The sequence below is a fragment of the Pagrus major genome, chromosome 1 (genome assembly GCF_040436345.1).
Source record: "Pagrus major chromosome 1, Pma_NU_1.0".
Taxonomy (NCBI): domain Eukaryota; kingdom Metazoa; phylum Chordata; class Actinopteri; order Spariformes; family Sparidae; genus Pagrus; species Pagrus major.
Window position 1 is genome coordinate 10,027,831 of NC_133215.1, and position 17,837 is coordinate 10,045,667.

The following is a 17,837-nucleotide window of genomic DNA, read 5'->3' on the forward strand; positions in this document are numbered from 1 at the left end:
ACATTGCCTCAAACCCAGCTGTGCCCCCATCCCTTCCTGCCCACACACACACACACACACACACACACACACACACACACACACACACACACACACACACACACACACACACACACACACACACAGTCTATCTCTTTCGCTCTGGCTTAATTTCTTCATTCTTTATTTTCCTTTCTCGTTGTCTTCTTCTTTTTGTCTCTGCGTTTCCCTTTTTTTTTTTTTTTTTTTTCAGTCACCGTCCTCGTTTTGTGTCTGTTCATTTGCATTGTGCAGTGCTACACACGGACAGAGTTAAACCATGTTACACCCTGTTCACCATCTGTGACTGCGGTGTCTGTCGTATCTGTCGGTATTCAGAGTTAAACCAACGCACACACACACACACATATAAACAAACACAAGCGCTCTGTTGCTTAACTGCTAGAAACCAGCGGAAAGTGCAGCCAGTTGCCACGGCGCCTCATGAAAATGTAACGAGAATGTGAATAATTAAGATTAAACCAGAGCGTAATGTCACCCGTGTGTGTGTGTGTGTGTGTGTGTGTGTGTGTCTCTAGTTGTTGTGGTTTCAACATCAATGTTAATATTTTCATAATCACGCAGGTCCGTTTGGTTGTAACATTAAACCGTACTGGTGGCTTAATTGAATTTTTGGTTGACGCCGCAGGTCATTATACAGTGGAAGTGGTTTAAATCGGCACTGTGTCTGATTTTTATTCAAATATACATCAGTAGTGATGTGATGTTTTAAACCACAAAGCCGAGCTACAGAGGAGAAGTCTGATCTGCTCTTCTGTTCTGTCGGGTCATGGTCACGTCTTCGTCCGTAGGAAGTGACTAATCCAAAATAAAAGGCATTTGTACTTTATTTGCATCTGTCTTAGAGTGAGACTACTGTGTGCCTTGTGACTACTATGTGCAGTTTAAGATATACAGACGGAAGATCTGATCTCAGATTAGCTTCCTGGCTGGATGTCTAATAGCAGCTCTGCTCAAATTCAGCACGACCGTATGTTTCACTTGTTCTGAGGCTGCAGCTAACAATAACTTTCGATAATGACTCATCTGCAGATTATTTTCTTAATTCTCAATTCCTGTTTGGTATCAAAATGTCCATCACAATTTCCTAAAGCCAAAGCTGACATAGTGAATGAGCTTGTTCTGTCTAAACAACTGTCCAAAATAGGCTTTTATATAATCATCGTTGGGGTGGGCTGGGGCAGATTTATATTTTAGATTTAATACATAATTATAGTTTTTATTTTATTTTATGTGTATTTTATGTTGATTAGTAGTATGAATGAATAAATAAAGACCTGACTGCAGGTTTAGATAACAAAATAATGTTAAATAGGAACTTTTAAATTAGATGTATAGAAAGTGTAATAGTATTATATATAAAGTGCAGCTAGTCTGCCACTGATTCCCTTCCCACTAAACTTTAGAGGGCCAGCCAGGTGAGAAAAACACGGCTGCTGGATATTTTTGGTATTTTTCGATAAAATATTGCTTACGATTACAAATATCGCGATATTTGATAATATCTAATATCAGCCCAAGCCTAGTCCAAAACTCCAACAGATTCAGTTTGCTGTTGTTAACAAGACGAAGACAAATGACGAATGTGAAAAGCTTAAATCAGTAAGTGTTTGGATTTGTTTGCCTAGAAATGACTCTAACAATGGATGTCAAACGTCTGTTATTGTGCATAGATGTTCACAGGAAGGTAGCCTCCACTTCTGCTGTAATATAGACGGTCCATGTCTCCCATTTTCGGAGTATGACTGCTCCTCTAGACCTCCTCTGGAGAGAAAGTCATCCTTTCCATTACACAGATCTCGTGGCTTGGGGCTCAGTTTTAACCTTTTTTCACAAGAACATACAAAATGTCAACATTTACATAAAGTTTGTAATGTTTCTGCTGTGGCTGTTTGCACGTGTAAACAGAAACTGTGTCGGACACCTAAAATGGATTTATTTGTGATGAGTAATGTTATCTACTATGCACGATTCAATAGCTCCTAAGTGGTTCTCACTTTTCATTAGAGATTTTTTATTGTTTATTTTGACATTTGGACTGTCGAACGGACGAAACAAGAGAGCTGAGTGCATCAGCTCGCGCTTTCCACTGTCCTCTGACATTTGTAGCCTCTCTGGACTGAATTAGACGAGCTTGTCCGTCCCTCTTGCACAACTCCAGCCTACATTTTGGTATCTGAGAGCATTTTGGATCAAAATGAAATGCATGTTTTCACATGTGAAATGACTTTATATACAGTTTGTATCACATGGGGAAATGCACATATGAAAGTTTTATGTTTGAGATCAGAAACACCTGGGGATTTCTTTTCATCTTATTTTACCCATGCTTTATTTTAAGCATCTGACAAACGCATGTGAAAATAACACGGGATTTTTTTTTTTTCCTTGTGAAACATCTGGCGACCACACAACCTTAAGTTTATTGAGAGACGGTTTACCGAGGTCTGATACTTCAGCTGAGAAACAAACTCCTTCACCAGGGATTTGAATCCTCACCTTCAAGAATGCAGCTCTTGACTTTAGCCGTATTATAAACATGTGAATTACGTGCACAGCATCTGTCCATTTTCAGAGGATTTTTAACGTCAGTTTGAACGTGTTTCACTGCTTTTTGACAAACTCGGACGCTCGTGAACTGAGCAGAACGAAACCATGTGTTGTCCAACAAACCTGACGTTCGATTGTGTTTGTGTTTGTGTTTGTGTTCAAAGAGCTCCACCTTTGTTTTTTGGCCAGTTAGTTTCCTGCTGTAAGGATTTACTGGGCTATATTGGTTATGTTAGGCTGAGAGTAAGCAGAGTGTTACTTCAGTCTGTAACTACACTGAATGATTTTTAGCACAACTTCCAGCAGTCAAATCACCAGGTTGTGTAACCTGCTGCCATTTGGAGCTGCCTCTGTGGGAAGCTTCCTGTGGCAGCTCTAATGTCATTAATGTGATTAGGAGATATCCCACCATGCTGCTGTGAAATGTAAAATCATCTCGACTGAAACAACAACGCTAAATATAAATGTTGACAGCATGAAGGAGCAAATGGGAACTGCTGAAATATGAGAGGCTATTGTTCAGTGACTAATGCCACATAATTGACATATTGATTCATCTCTTTGTTGCTACTGTGTCGACTTATTTGGCTTTGTAAGGAAGCCTGAGGTGACATTTCACTGTTTTTTTTCCCCACAGTGTGCTGTTTTGTGGTCCACAAGCGCTGTCATGAATTTGTCACCTTCTCCTGTCCGGGGGCCGACAAGGGACCTGCCTCCGATGTAAGTAAAGAAAATGTACACTCACGCTAGAGGTGTAAACTCATGGGTCGAATCAACTACAATTCACCTGTCAATGATTCAAATTCATAACAATTCTCCATGTATCTTGAAGTATCACATCGTTGTTTAAAAGATGAAAATATATTAGTGTCTTAAAAAGAGACAGCTGTTCCAATGTCTCCACAGCTGGGACTGGCAGTGTGTGGTGCTGAACCTTATGTTTGATGAAACCAAGACGATTTCCTTTTCAGAGACATTAAGACAGCGGATAAATGTATAAATGAGATTTCTTAAAACGGCTTGGAAGGTATCGACTCCTGCAACCACAAACATTTCACTTGCACTCTTCCATCCAGGTCTCTGAAGTAATATTCTCAAGGCATCATTACAGGATGAGCTACTTGAAGTCGTATGCAGTATACAGTGGTGCACAGTTACATCTTCACTCCGTCTGTACATATACTAATCTCACGTGAAAGCATGTTTGCTTGCCTATAAATATCATCATCTGATATTTTTTCAGATAGCAAAATGTCCAAGATATTTAACCTTATTACTTACTATTACCACAAGATAATTATCAGACAATCCAGAAGTCAGGAAATTGTAAAATCTTTCCTCTATGGTTCTACAAAAATAAATGTAATAAATCTGAACTCCCTTTCTATTTAGAAAGTTATTCTCAAAACTCTAGACTACAATCGTCTAGAGCGTAAAAAGCTGCATATTACCAGTACCAATACCAGTAGTTATGTGACTTATCTCAGTTCTTAACCATAACAAAGACAAAACGTAAATCCATCTGGTTGCAGATGTTAGCTCTGTTTGAAAACCGCCAACGTGGTTCCTCAAATTTGTTGCTTCACCATGGTATTTGATTTTTGTGAGACAGGTTTTATGCACAGCTTGTGTCTTGTCCAGGAAGTTAAAACAAATCTGAAATGTGCACAGCTGTCCGCTTTGAAAATACCACACACATCCCCCTATGAAACATAGCTTTACAACTTTATTGTCCAGTTGAGGTCGAGTAAATCAACAATCAGTGTTAGCAGGCTGCGTAAGGCAAATTATGTTCCGTCACTGCATCACGATGCAGCTTACAATTAACTTCTAAGATCATCTGGAAACAATCTACACAACTTGCTTCACTTAATCCTTCATATCAACTTAATTAAATGAATTTATTTTAATTAATATCCTGAATTAATCAAAATTAATATTCACTTAATTAGGCTTATTAAAAAAAGGGAATCTACAGTGAGGCAGTCCCTTCAGTCACGTGTTCAGGTTAAACGTTTATTACACATACGGTTAGTGATTGTCTAGGGAGGTCAGAACAGGCTGTTGGTGTGTGTGTACTTGTATGTAGTTCTTGTATTTGCTGCTTGATAAACACACACACACACTCACACACACGCACACACACAAACACAGATGTAACCTCTTGTCCTCTCTCCTGCTGAGCTGTCAGCCTTAAATCACACTGGGATGTGTCAGTAAAGAGAGAATGTGCTGCCTGGCTGCCTCAGGTTAATGAGCCAGTATCACTCACACACACACACACACACACACACACACACACACACACACACACACAAGCAAACAGACTCGCACACAGTTTGTGAGTCAGCATGGACTTGAAGTCATATGACTGATGCTTATTAATCTGTAACTCCTCTGTCTTTTCTTTGTTTTCGTTATATCATCAAAGCTGTTTTGTTGTTTTCCTGTTTTTTGAGCCTCCTCCAAATATTCAATCACCACTTCACCTCTCTCTCTCTCTCTCTCTCTCTCTCTCTCTCTCTCTCTCTCTCTCTCTTTCTCTCTGTCATGTTGGAGGCAATATTTAAAGGATCAATTCACCCAGATAGGAAAAAAATTATAGATTATATTCACCTTCATACTTAAAAGTACTTTTGCTCCCAGGTTGTTTGTCATAGTTTCATGGACGTCTTTGGATTTCTTCCAAAACCCAGATACTCTTCATTTACTATCAGACGTGATGAAGAAAAGCAGCAGATCGTTACATTTAAGAGGCTGGAACCAGCAAAAGTTTGACATTTATGCTTGAAAAATGACTGAAACGATAAATCGATCATCAAAGTAGTTGGCAATTAATGTTCTTTCGATCAATACTGTGGTTCCCTTCACATTAAAGGTAAATAAGGATGCACAACACAGTATTATGGACAATAGTAATGTTCTGACATTATGTCAACAATTTGAGGGAGATCTTCGTGTTTCTGCATGATAATCATATTTGCCAACCTTGAGACCTCAAAAATAGGGAGGAATTTGAAACCAAAGCAGTGTACTCAGGGTCCAACTGCAGAAAAATTTGAGATTCAAGGACTGTTTCCTGCATTCAAGCGACATTTAAAGAATGAAAATAACAAAATCTTGAGTAAAATTCAAAAGCATTTGTCGAATCATTTTAATTTTACTTTTAATTCTCAGAAAATAACCCAGAATAATTTGCCTTCTAGCGTAAAGTTGCATAAATCTGTGGCATAAAGTCTATTTATCACTTTTCAATCATTCATTAATTTTTTAGAGAGTCTGTTCAAGCCACTGTCCTGTGTTTGTCAGCCTCTCGATGGTGATTGATGTCGGTGTGACCCCCGTGATTGACAGACAAATCGAGAGAAACGGAAATTCTTCTCTCCTGGGTGTCTCAAATTTGTTTAAATGTTTTTTTTCCCTCTCTATTTCTGTCTGTCTCTCACTCACTGAGGAGGACGAGGCGCAGCAGGCTACACGCTGTACACTGCCAGAAACAGGTTACGATTACTAAAAGAGGAAAATGTGTGAGAAATCATCAGAAATTGGAAGAAATACAGGAGAAGTGTGACCTTGGAAGGAAACTGGGAGAGGGCAATGTAAAATGGGAGTCTTTGGGAAAATATGGAAAGGTTGGCAAGTATGACGATAATACGTGTGTGCACAACAAGGTCCATAATGAAATGGATTTCCCAGTTTGTTGTGGAAGAACTTGACCCCATCCAACACCTTTGGGATGAATGTGAGCCAGGCCTTATCAACTACCGTCAGTGGCGAGCTCACTGATGTACTTACAGCAGATTAGGAGCAATTCCCAAAATGTTGACTGAGAAGACGGTCCAGTGAAGTGAACATTAAATGGTTTTATTATGAACGTACCATAATATTCCCGTTAGGAGGAAGATGTCCAACAATCTCATGTGGCTGAAATTCTGTGCTGTCCACAAACTTTTGACCATTTAGTGAATCTTAAAACCAAAAACTATCAGCACAGTTGGATCACACTAAAGGTGCACAAAGTGAGATCTGTACTGAAACCACCTGGATTACTCAACAACACTGATTTCTTCTCTCTCCTCTGTTTTTCTGCCTCTGCAGGATCCTCGAAGTAAACACAAGTTTAAGGTCCACACTTACTCCAGCCCGACCTTCTGTGACCACTGTGGCTCCCTCCTCTACGGGCTGATACACCAGGGCATGAAATGTGACCGTACGTACACAGATATCACAGATGTTACCTGCTTTACTGACGTTACACAGACCACCCACCCATTTTTGTTTCTTTTGTTTCCCATTTTGTCTTTTAACGTCCGATTGCTGGTGGTGACTTACAGTGATTAACCCACGGAGACTTATCATCTCAATCTGCAGCTCCTCTCTGCTTAGCAAAGGTTTATAGCTCATTGTTTAGCTGTCTGACCCACAAACTGTACAGTTTTGATTATGATCAGCTATAGCAACTTGTTACAGAGAAGCTACCGGTGCACAGCCTGTATGTAGTCTTTACTGTTTCGCTTAGTTTGTCACGTACCAGTATCTTAAAATATGGCAAATTCTTACTCTTTGCTGATACAAACCAGCCCCTCCTCCCTCTACCAGCGGTACCTGCAGGCAGTGAATCACATCAGCGTTCTCTAAACTTGACTCAGTATTTTAATGTCAGGAATATTATTTATTGTATTGACATTTGGGGTTTGTTGCCAGTGAGATATTATTGAGTTTACAGTGATTTTGCTGTAGTAGACATGACTGTTGCTGCTCTAGAAACAATATATTTAAAACATTCAGTTCTATTCCTGTTTAGTAGAGTCTATTCTTTTTTAAAATACTATATTTATTGAAAAAGTAATTATTTCATAGTGAAAAACAGCTGATAAGAGTATCAATAATAGTAGTAGAATCGATCCTAATGATATCCATCAGTAATAGAGATTTATATTTATATTTATTTGTTTTGAATACTTAGTTAATAGGTAGAGTTTCTCAGCTTTTCAGTGGCATCACATGTCTCTTATTTGGACATTCAGGTCCTCCGTAGTGAGCGTGATTATGCCATCATGTTCTGCAGCATTGACTGGTCCGGGTTTCTTCCTCTGGTCCAAAATGCAGTGGTTGTAGCCAAGCTAGTTCTGTTGGATAATATAATTCTGTGAAAACAGTCTTGCTTTCCATCCTCTGTTATCCATTATCACACAAAGCAGCTGTACAATTTTGACTTTAAATGAGCCAAACTGAAACTTATGGTTCTCTTGAATAAAATTATGTATGACACTTGATGCTGACTGAAACAAAATAAATCAGAAGAGTCAGACGCACCAAAAGTTGTTCTCGGCCTTTGAGGGTTTATACTCTTTTATACTTCTTTGCGTTTGGACACAAGCGAAGGTTATTTAGTCAGAAGACTAGTCAAAAGCTGATCCCTACTTCACTGTACAGTACGTTAGAGAGACTTTGTAATCGCGTCAATCTAAGAGAGCTTTCATACTTTCACTTGTGAAGGCCACAGGTCAGAAAACAAAAACAAAGTAAACAACTGTTTACTTTTATAGCCTCATAATCCACATATTACTTTTGTTATGTGGGCTCAATTAAAACCTTTCAATAAACATTTACAATTATCGACCTGCTCATGAGTCATAATGGCAGCCTGATAGATGTGTATTATTATTATTGTTATACTAACGGACAGCTGGAGATGTTATCAGCTTCTCACAACGATGAGTGAATAGTTTTTACATTCACGCTGTCGTGTCATATTTATTGCTGTTGGCAACAAAGACACAAACAGGAAGTGGGCTACATCGCCGCAGTGTGTCTCTCCAGCCGTGACGAACATTATTCAGCGGGGAGACAGTTCCTCATTGTACCTGTGTGCAGCACACTGTGTTTGATGGACTTTGACTTTGCAGCAGTTTTTTTACACATTTATATTTACTCACCAGATATACTCAGATTTATGGGAAAAGGCGGGAATGGTTTTGTTCCTCCTAAAAATACTCAAATCGCTTATTCAACACAGTTCCTAAAGGTGATTAGTTGTATATTAATCCACGTAAACAAACTACATATGACGGGAAGCTCTGTGTGTCTTGCAAATTTTATTCACATTAACAAATTAGGGTTTTTTTTAGACTACACACTAAGTAGTTGAAACGCAGCGTTGTTCCTGAAATCATCTCGCTTTGGGTAATTATTAACGTAATTATCCTACAGAATATGAAGACGCATAAGACTCCAAAAGTCAAACTTGTGTTAAAATATTACTTTGGTACAAATGAAAGTCACCCACACAAATAGCACTCCAATACAAGTCTTTTACAAGTATCTGATATTAAGTGTACTCACCTATCAAAAGTAAGTTTCTGGCAAAAATTGTGCTTAAAGAAATGCTGTGGGACTGCCTGTCCTGTTCTGTGGGCTCTCACTGATCTCATAATTTGGCACTAGTTAAAGGGTAACTCCACCAATTTTACACATTAAACTGTTTTGACAGGTCTTGGGGAGTATGACTGTATATGTGAAAAAGTAGTATGAAGCCTTTTTTGCACGTCTGAAGCTGCGTGTAATCTGATAAACTGCCTCCAGTGATGTCACTCAGTGGCAAAGTGGAATTCTGGGTAATGAAGTCGTCGGGTTTTGTAAAGGAAGATGAATGGGTGGAATAAAAAAGGCGATATCTCTGGTTCTGCTATACCACTGCTAGACCACTAGACTGCTTTTTAAACCTGGTGCCTACGTTACCCACAATGCATCTTGAGTGAAATTACTGAAGGTAATTGATAAGATTAAGACCTGTAAACACACTTTAATGTAATATTGATGGAGTTACCCTTTAAATTTCAAAGCACTAATGGCCTTCTCCCTCTAAAAAGCATCAGTATTGGATTTTATTTTAAGTTTCTCAGTTGTAGAAAGAAAGAGAGACCACACTGATCTTCTCAGCTGCCCTTTAAAACTTAAGTTCCTAATTTGAATCCGATCCTCCTCACTTCCTGTCTCCTGGCTTTGTACTGGAGGGACCTAAAACAGGACAACAAGAAAAATACAAAAAGCAAGAGATTTAAATATTCTAGATTTGCCAGCGTGATGACATGAGACGAGTCCTGCTGCATCAAACGCTTGTTTTTTCTGGGTCATCCCTCTTTAGTCTATAAAGTTTTAATGTAGCTGAGAGGAGCCCAGATAGTGATGTCAAGTTACATGAATGAATGACGTGTTCAATGCGCCACCTAAAGATTTAAATACATTCATTAAAAAAACAAGTTATCATGCGGACAGTAAATGATCACCTACTCACTCTCCACCTCTGCACCACCCAGAGTGAGTAAAATGTGGCACTTTGTGCATCAGAGCAGTCTGACATCTAGTGGAACGACTGAGGAATTACATAAAGAGAGCTATTTTTAACTCCTCACCATGGAGAAATACACCATTACCTGTTTTTTTATGTTTGCCTGTGCAGCTGAACTCAGTGCAAATTAATCCAAGATGTAAGTAAAACTGAAGTAGTGTGTAAAATCACAGTAATGTGGACATTTTCTTCTACTAATTCAGCGTTTTAGTTAAAAATAAAGTGTCAGATTTTACTAGCAGGCGTCTTTCAAGAACAGTTAAGGATTTTTGCCACATTTTGCTCGTCGCTGACGCATATCTTACATCTGAAAACAAAAACCCTCGAGACCAAATCCAGGCTCGTGTCCAACACAGCGGGTCGTCTCTTCCGAAAGCTTCTGAAGCCATCTGAAACCATCTGACCACATTACAAGCTGTCCCGGAGGCTACGTCACTTTTCAAAACTTGTGTGATTTAATGTAAGCCAAAAAATGAGATGTAGCAGATTGTGTGGACACAAGTGATGGAGGAGAGGTTCGTTAGATTAGGTTCAACATCGTCATTGCTTAGAGTACGAGTACAGAGACAATGGATTTTAGTTTTGAGTCAAACAATAAGTGCAAAAGTGTAATTTAAATTGTAAATGTGTAATTCTGCGAATAAGAATTATACGAAATAGCAAAAACTTATAGTAGTATTTTGGTGTAGTATAAGTATAGTAAAGTTTACTTATTTTCATGTTCTCTTAATATAATTTCATATTTTATTTTAAGTGTATTTAAGTATACTGACAAACAGTACTTACTAAATTGCAAATACAAATACAAACGGATGTTGAGGGGCATTTCTTTATCCATTTCTGGATAATTGTGGGAGTGGAAATGAAGCTTGTACATGTGCGCCCGTTTCCTCAACGATCAAGATTCATCAAAAAGAATCTGGCTTTATAAATCTGATGAAAACAATATGTTTGCTTCTCTCTCCACGGAGTTTTATGCATCTTTCCCCAGATATCTTGGTTTTTTTTGCAGTTTCATTTTTGGTTGATTTTTGGGCCATATATGCACAATTAACTTTGTGTTGCATGTTTGTGTGTCTGTGTACAGACTGTATGATGAATATCCACAAGCGGTGTGTGGCCAACGTGCCGAGTCTGTGTGGGACCGATCACACCGAGAGGAGAGGACGCATCCAGATCTCTGCCCAGATCACTGAGGACACACTGACCGTCACCAGTGAGTGCACTCTCCTTCTGTCTGTCTCTTCATTCTCATTTTTGTCTATGTGACTGACAAACACACACACACACACACACACACACACACACACACACACACACACACACACACACACACACACACACACACACACACACACACAGAGCGCCTCTCAAAGCTCTATCAGCCTAAGACTAAAACTGGAAAGTCCATTAACTGATCGATGATCCAACGATTGACCCACATTGCCACTGGGACATGCATCCACGTGCCAGCTCCCTCTCTCTCAGACAGCTGTGGATTGATTATGGAACAGAAACTAAACTGTTGTTAAGCGTTGTTGTCAGATGTAGCCAGAGTTATTTAGGGCAGGCCAGATCTCACACTAACACTCACAGGTTCACTTCCTGCTGTCCTCTGGAAAGGACAAATTCAACACCAGACTGGCTAAAAGTGTGCATCATCTTGGGATGTTTTCTGCTTCTCCTGACGCTTTTCTAACCATGTCCTCCGTCTCTCTCAGTCAAAGAGGCTAAGAACCTGGTGCCCATGGACCCCAACGGCCTGTCAGACCCCTACGTCAAGCTCAAGCTGATCCCAGATCCCAAGAGTGAGAGCAAGCAGAAGACCAAGACCATCAAATGTTGCCTCAACCCCACCTGGAATGAGACCTTCACCTTGTAAGACATCCTTCATACATCTGATCAACCAAGTCGTTTTTAGGGATGCCGGGCTGATACTGAGGGTTTTTTGTTGATAATTGTACCTCTTCTGTGTCGGGGGAAACAAACAATCTTCATTATAAAACATTACTGGACTGTTTAAAGTCATACATTTGTGAGATCAGGTGATCTCCCACCTTGCCGAACACGCAGGCGAACAAATCAGCATCCTATGAAGAACTACCGGCAGCTACGGGCATGATGTAGATATCATGACCACCGAGAAGCAACAAGATTAGCGTAGCTGCTATAGCCGTACTTGCCATCCTTCCCTCCCTTTCCCGGGAGACTCTCAGTTTTCATTGCCCCCTCCCACTTTCCTCCTGTGGACACAATCTTCTGTATTTGTCGGGATTTCTAACAAATTCACACTCATCTTCCCCCCTTCACCTGTTTCCGACACTATACACTGTGTAGTCTTGTGCTCTCGTCCTCCTCGGTGAGCAAAAGACAGACAGACAAGACAAGGCTTTTCTTGATGGAAAACAGGTTTTCGCTTTTCTCCCAACTGGATTCGGTTACAGTTTGATTTACCGGCTGCCTCCGCTGCTGGTGGTAGTGCTCTCTTACTGTCGATCTGATTGGTTAAAATTAGCTTGTGATAGATCTTGATAGACAGATGATTCGTCCAATCAACTGCCAAGTATTTTTTTTTAAAGTTCCTTCCCGTTTCCGAACAGTTTCCAACAAAGACTTTGATTTCCAGTTACTTTCTTGGCCCCATTTTTAGTCACAAAACCACAAAGTTAACTGGAGCTCATTCAAGTGACCCTGTCCTCGTTCTTCTTTTCCTGTTTTTTGCTTGCAGCTATTCTGGGTCGCTGTGACTGCTTGGAAAGACACAGGCATGAAAAACAAAATGTCATTCGTTGAGGTGTATACCAGTTTGAGAAGTAGAAAGATATGAGGGAATGTGGCTTTGAAATCAAATTGTGTTCTCATTTTTACCTATTTTAAGAACATCCTTCATCCGACTGTCCTCCCCTTTTTGTCTTTAATTTTGTAGTAGCCTAAAAGAAAGTGACAAGGACCGCCGTCTATCAGTGGAGATCTGGGACTGGGATTTGACCAGCAGGAACGACTTCATGGGATCCCTGTCCTTTGGGATCTCAGAGCTACAGAAACAAGGGGTGGATGGATGGTAAGGTGTCACGACGAAGAGAGGAGATGGTGGATAATTGGGAAAATGACACAGGTGTAGACAGAAGTAACAAAGGCAGAGGGATCAGGGGTGTGAATATTTAAGGGATTTATTGTCACAGTGTGGTAATAATCCTGGACTTTATCTTCGGTTTAGGTTTAAGCTGCTCTCCCAGGAGGAGGGAGAATACTTTAATGTTCCTGTGCAGCCAGAAGGAGAGGAAGGTAACGAGGAGCTGCGACAAAAATTTGAGGTGAGACGTGCAAAATGACAGCAGGTTTGATGTGTTTTCTTAATCTGAGGCTTATTTATTCGTCCCTCATAATCTTTTCCTGTTGTTCCTTTTCTCTCCAGAGGGCGAGGGTGGGTCCAGGGAAGCCCACAGACTCCTCTTCCTCCTCCTCCGTCTGCAAGTACGACAGCAATGGCAATCAGGACCGGGTCAAGCTCTCAGACTTCAACTTCATCATGGTTCTGGGCAAGGGCAGCTTTGGCAAGGTGATGCGCATTAGTAAACATTATTTATGTTGATAAATTGGAGCCAGTGGCTGGGAAACAAAATGAAATCACTCTGAAGCTCATTTATTTCCTTTTGTGGGCTCCCCTGCAGGTGATGCTGGCTGAGAGGAAGGGCACAGATGAGCTGTACGCCATCAAAATCCTGAAGAAGGATGTCGTGATCCAGGACGACGATGTGGAGTGCACCATGGTGGAGAAGAGAGTCCTCGCTCTGTCTGGGAAACCACCTTTCCTCACTCAGCTGCACTCCTGTTTCCAAACCATGGTAGCGCACAACATCTTGCATTGAAGGGGCAGTTCACCCCAACATAAATAATACATATTTTTCCTTTTACCATTTGTTAGGGGTGCAGCGGTACACAGAAATGTGCGGTACGTACCTCAGTTTTGGGGTCACCGTTTGGCACAAGTGCAAATGCAATCCGAGGCAAAGCTGTTTTTTAATAGAACCGTTCAGACACAAAGGGGCACAGAAATGCATTAAAATACGACACAAGGAGATTTTTAACATACACTCGTGTATGTTAACACATGGATTTTTCCCTGTGTCCTCTCACAACTCAAGGCTGCTTTAAAACAGCGGGGAAAAAGTTGTTCCACTCACATACAACTGTGAAAAATCACCAACGCCTATAACTTGCGTCCGATCATTCGCCAGTGCCCCATCTGAACTCGCCATAGTGCAAAGCGTAGCACAGTGTCTTCTTCTTTGTCTTGTTTTGTTGCATCTTCTCCTTCTTCTTATGTTTTTAGTGCCTAATGCTCCTCACCTTCCTTACCTCTTCACCTTTGTGTCGTAGGACCGATTGTATTTTGTCATGGAGTATATAAACGGAGGAGACCTTATGTACCAGATCCAACAGGTCGGCAAGTTCAAGGAGCCTCATGCTGTGTGAGTACACACACACACTCTCACACACACACACACAGAGGAGCTGAATGATAAGGCATTTTATGCACTGGTAAAGTTATTATCATACATGCAGAACGTAATCTTGTATTTTCTGTCGCTCAGAGTTTGTTTGTGCTCGTCCTTTTCTCTTCTCATTGCTAAAATGTTTCCAGGTCTCCTCTGCTCTACTGTGCTTTGTCAGTTGTGGTGATTATTTTGTGGTAATCTGGTTACAAAAAATGTTAAGTCGTGTACTAATACAGAGTTATATGAACGTTTATCAAAGAAGAAGTTGGCAGTTAGCTGCTAACATGACATTTACAAATGGATTTGTCAAATGCTTGCAGCAGTTTTTGGTAAAAACGTGACAAAATCAGAACAACAACTCCCGCACACTGTTGATCTCACTCGAGATCCTGAATACATTTTTTATAACAATATTTTTGTACAGAGACCTTCATCAGGTCAAACAAAAGTGAGGTTGTTATTCACGCTGGTGATTAAAAATGCTGATATTTCTTTAGTATTCATTGTGCTGAGATTGAAATTCACAATAACATAACCTCAAATGACCTTAAAATGAATGAAAATGGAAAAATATTGTGCATTTTTCATAAAAGTGCTAGAAATTGTTATCTTTTATCTGCATCATTCAGCTGCAACACACACAATACAGACATACAGATGCCGTTAGAAACTAGTGTTTGTCTGTGTTTCAGGTTCTATGCTGCAGAGATCGCCATCGGACTCTTCTTCCTTCACTCCAAAGGCATCGTGTATCGGTGAGTCAGAGTCTGCACGTGCAGTTTACAACCACGACAGAATACATGTGTAGTAATACCTGCATGTGTGTGTGTTTTCAGGGATCTGAAGCTGGACAACGTGATGCTGGACGCTGAAGGCCACATAAAGATAGCCGACTTTGGCATGTGCAAAGAAAACATGTTCGATGGAATAACAACAAAGACTTTCTGTGGAACACCAGACTACATCGCTCCAGAGGTGTGTTTACAAGTTCATCTGAGGTTGATTTTTACCGCTTTAAGTTCAGAATAAGACTCGAGACTCTCCGGTTGTGTCTTGTAGATCATAGCCTATCAGCCTTATGGGAAGTCTGTGGACTGGTGGGCCTTTGGAGTTCTGCTCTATGAAATGCTTGCCGGACAGGTGTGTATTTATCGACTGTGGTTACATTTTTTTAATCAAGAACAGATAATTGTGACAAGAAATTAAGGCGATTAAGTGTATTTCTGCTCATTCAGCCGCCTTTTGATGGTGAGGATGAGGACGAGCTGTTCCAGTCGATCATGGAGCATCATGTCTCTTACCCTAAATCCATGTCCAAAGAAGCTGTTGCGATCTGCAAGGGGGTGAGAGCACACACACACACGAACACACACACACACACACACACACACACACACACACACACACAGACTCAGTCCTTAACCCTCTACCTATTCACTCTGACCACTGGAGAGCACTCCCATAGTAAGGGCTCTTGGTTTGAAGTGAAAGTGTGAGAGAGTAACTCCAACAGAGAGGCTGATTTAACTATCTCCACTAAGCAGAAGTGTGAGTGCCAGATTATGGAGGAAGCACCATAAAAATTTGAGCTCCATCTCGCTGCCTCATAAACATTTTGTTAAAGCACATAAATTTGATGCAATCATTGGCAAACGAACTGTGTGTTTTACGAAGTGTTCCTGAGCCCATGAAGTAATATCCTTTTTACAATCATGTGTTTCACAAAGTGTTGCCACATCCTTGCTTGTGCACAAGGGATGCCCCTTTCATACCCAATCATGATACTATCACCTGTTAACAGTTAACCTGTTCGCCGTTCGTGAACAGCTTTCACAGTCTGTTGTTGCCCCTGTCCCAACTCGTTTGAAACACGCTGCTGACATCAAATTCAGAACAAACATATATTTACAAAAATCAGTGAGGTTTACAAGGTAAAACATTGAAAATAAAATATATACAACAATCAGCAATAACATGAAAAACCACTGTCAAGTTAATAACATTGAGCATCTTTTCGCATGGCAATGTCTGGCTTGGAAACGCTGGGTTCCTGACATGCATGTTGACAATGTGCCCTCCCACATCGCAAAAAACTGCTCAGGAATGACCCAAGGAACTTGAAAAATAGCTCAAGGCATCGAGCTGGCCTTCCCCAGACTTCGAATAGAAGTCTGGGGAAGGCTCTCCCTATAAATGCATGGACTCAGATCCTCTTAGTTGTGAAGTGGGGCCTCCAGGTGTTGGACTTGTTCCAGGACGTTTCACGGATGCTCAGTCGGGTTGAACTCTTGGGAAATTGGAGGCCGGTTCGACACCTTGAGCAGCGGTTTATTGTCCAGCCATCAGAGAGTGCCCTGGGAATGCTCTGTGACATTATTTGGGTGGGTGGTGCGTGTCAAGTGGCATCTACATGAACGCCAGGACCCAAGGTATCCCAGCAGAACATTGTATTGCAACAAGACGATCAATATTTTCCACTTGCACCTGTTAGTGATGTCGTGGCTGATCGCTGTAGGATTCATGTTTTACACACTGACCCAAATTTTCTGGGATCTGGGTTGTTTAAAATTACTTGTCATTGAATGGCAGTAGTTGCCAGTGAGATACATTTATTACAAAGTGCGATGCAAGTAAATTGAAGTCGAGTAAGAGATTCATAAATTTGGTATTTTGCAAAACCTGGATTACTGCCCAGCCCGAGTTCACCTGCTGATTGACCCCCTTCCTCGTAATGCGCTGTGCCCTCTACTGTCATGAGAGGGATTTCATCCAAAGGGCAGATGTATAGGGATCAGTTTGGAAAAGGGCCACAGACGCACAGACATTTAATAACTCTTCTCACCTTGTACGCCTGTGTGTGATCTTTAGCTCATGACCAAGCACCCAGGTAAGCGTCTGGGCTGCGGTCCAGAGGGGGAGAGAGACATCAAGGAGCACGCCTTCTTCCGCTATATAGACTGGGAAAAACTGGAGAATAAAGAAGTCCAGCCGCCTTTCAAACCTAAAGCTGTGAGTATTTCTCACACACACACACACACACACACACACACACACACACACACACACACACACACACACACACACGCTCTTCAGCTGTTGCATATCATCGCTGATCACCTTAGTATTCAGTCACAGCGACGGAGGAAATAACATTCTTAGTAAAGGTAAGTTACAGAAACGATTTAAGAATCGCTCACCCCCCCGAACCCAACCATCACCTGCCATTGTTCACTACTCTGACAAATGCAGAGCTGAGATTTGTTAGCGTAGTCACCAATGATGAAGCTGAGATGTCACTGGCTCACATACGGACCAATGGAAATCCACAGTTTCGGCTGTGACTGATTTGATTGGTTGATGCCATGTTTTAGTTGTATTTCTCTTTTTTCTCTTTGTCG

General features: G+C 40.9%; 1 protein-coding gene across 2 annotated transcripts in view; it reads left to right on the forward strand.

Annotated features, from left to right (window-relative positions):
* LOC140997421 (protein kinase C beta type) overlaps positions 1–17,837 on the forward strand; it is a 34,981-nt gene that overhangs the window by 10,751 nt on the left and 6,393 nt on the right. For both annotated transcript variants that reach the window (XM_073467366.1, XM_073467367.1), the window contains exons 3-16: positions 3,227–3,309; positions 6,688–6,799; positions 11,028–11,156; positions 11,662–11,818; positions 12,867–13,001; positions 13,158–13,254; positions 13,356–13,499; positions 13,612–13,785; positions 14,321–14,412; positions 15,132–15,194; positions 15,276–15,414; positions 15,499–15,579; positions 15,675–15,782; positions 17,308–17,448. In XM_073467366.1, coding sequence (XP_073323467.1) covers positions 3,227–3,309; positions 6,688–6,799; positions 11,028–11,156; positions 11,662–11,818; positions 12,867–13,001; positions 13,158–13,254; positions 13,356–13,499; positions 13,612–13,785; positions 14,321–14,412; positions 15,132–15,194; positions 15,276–15,414; positions 15,499–15,579; positions 15,675–15,782; positions 17,308–17,448 — 1,655 coding nt within the window. The remainder of the gene's footprint in view (positions 1–3,226; positions 3,310–6,687; positions 6,800–11,027; positions 11,157–11,661; positions 11,819–12,866; positions 13,002–13,157; positions 13,255–13,355; positions 13,500–13,611; positions 13,786–14,320; positions 14,413–15,131; positions 15,195–15,275; positions 15,415–15,498; positions 15,580–15,674; positions 15,783–17,307; positions 17,449–17,837) is intronic.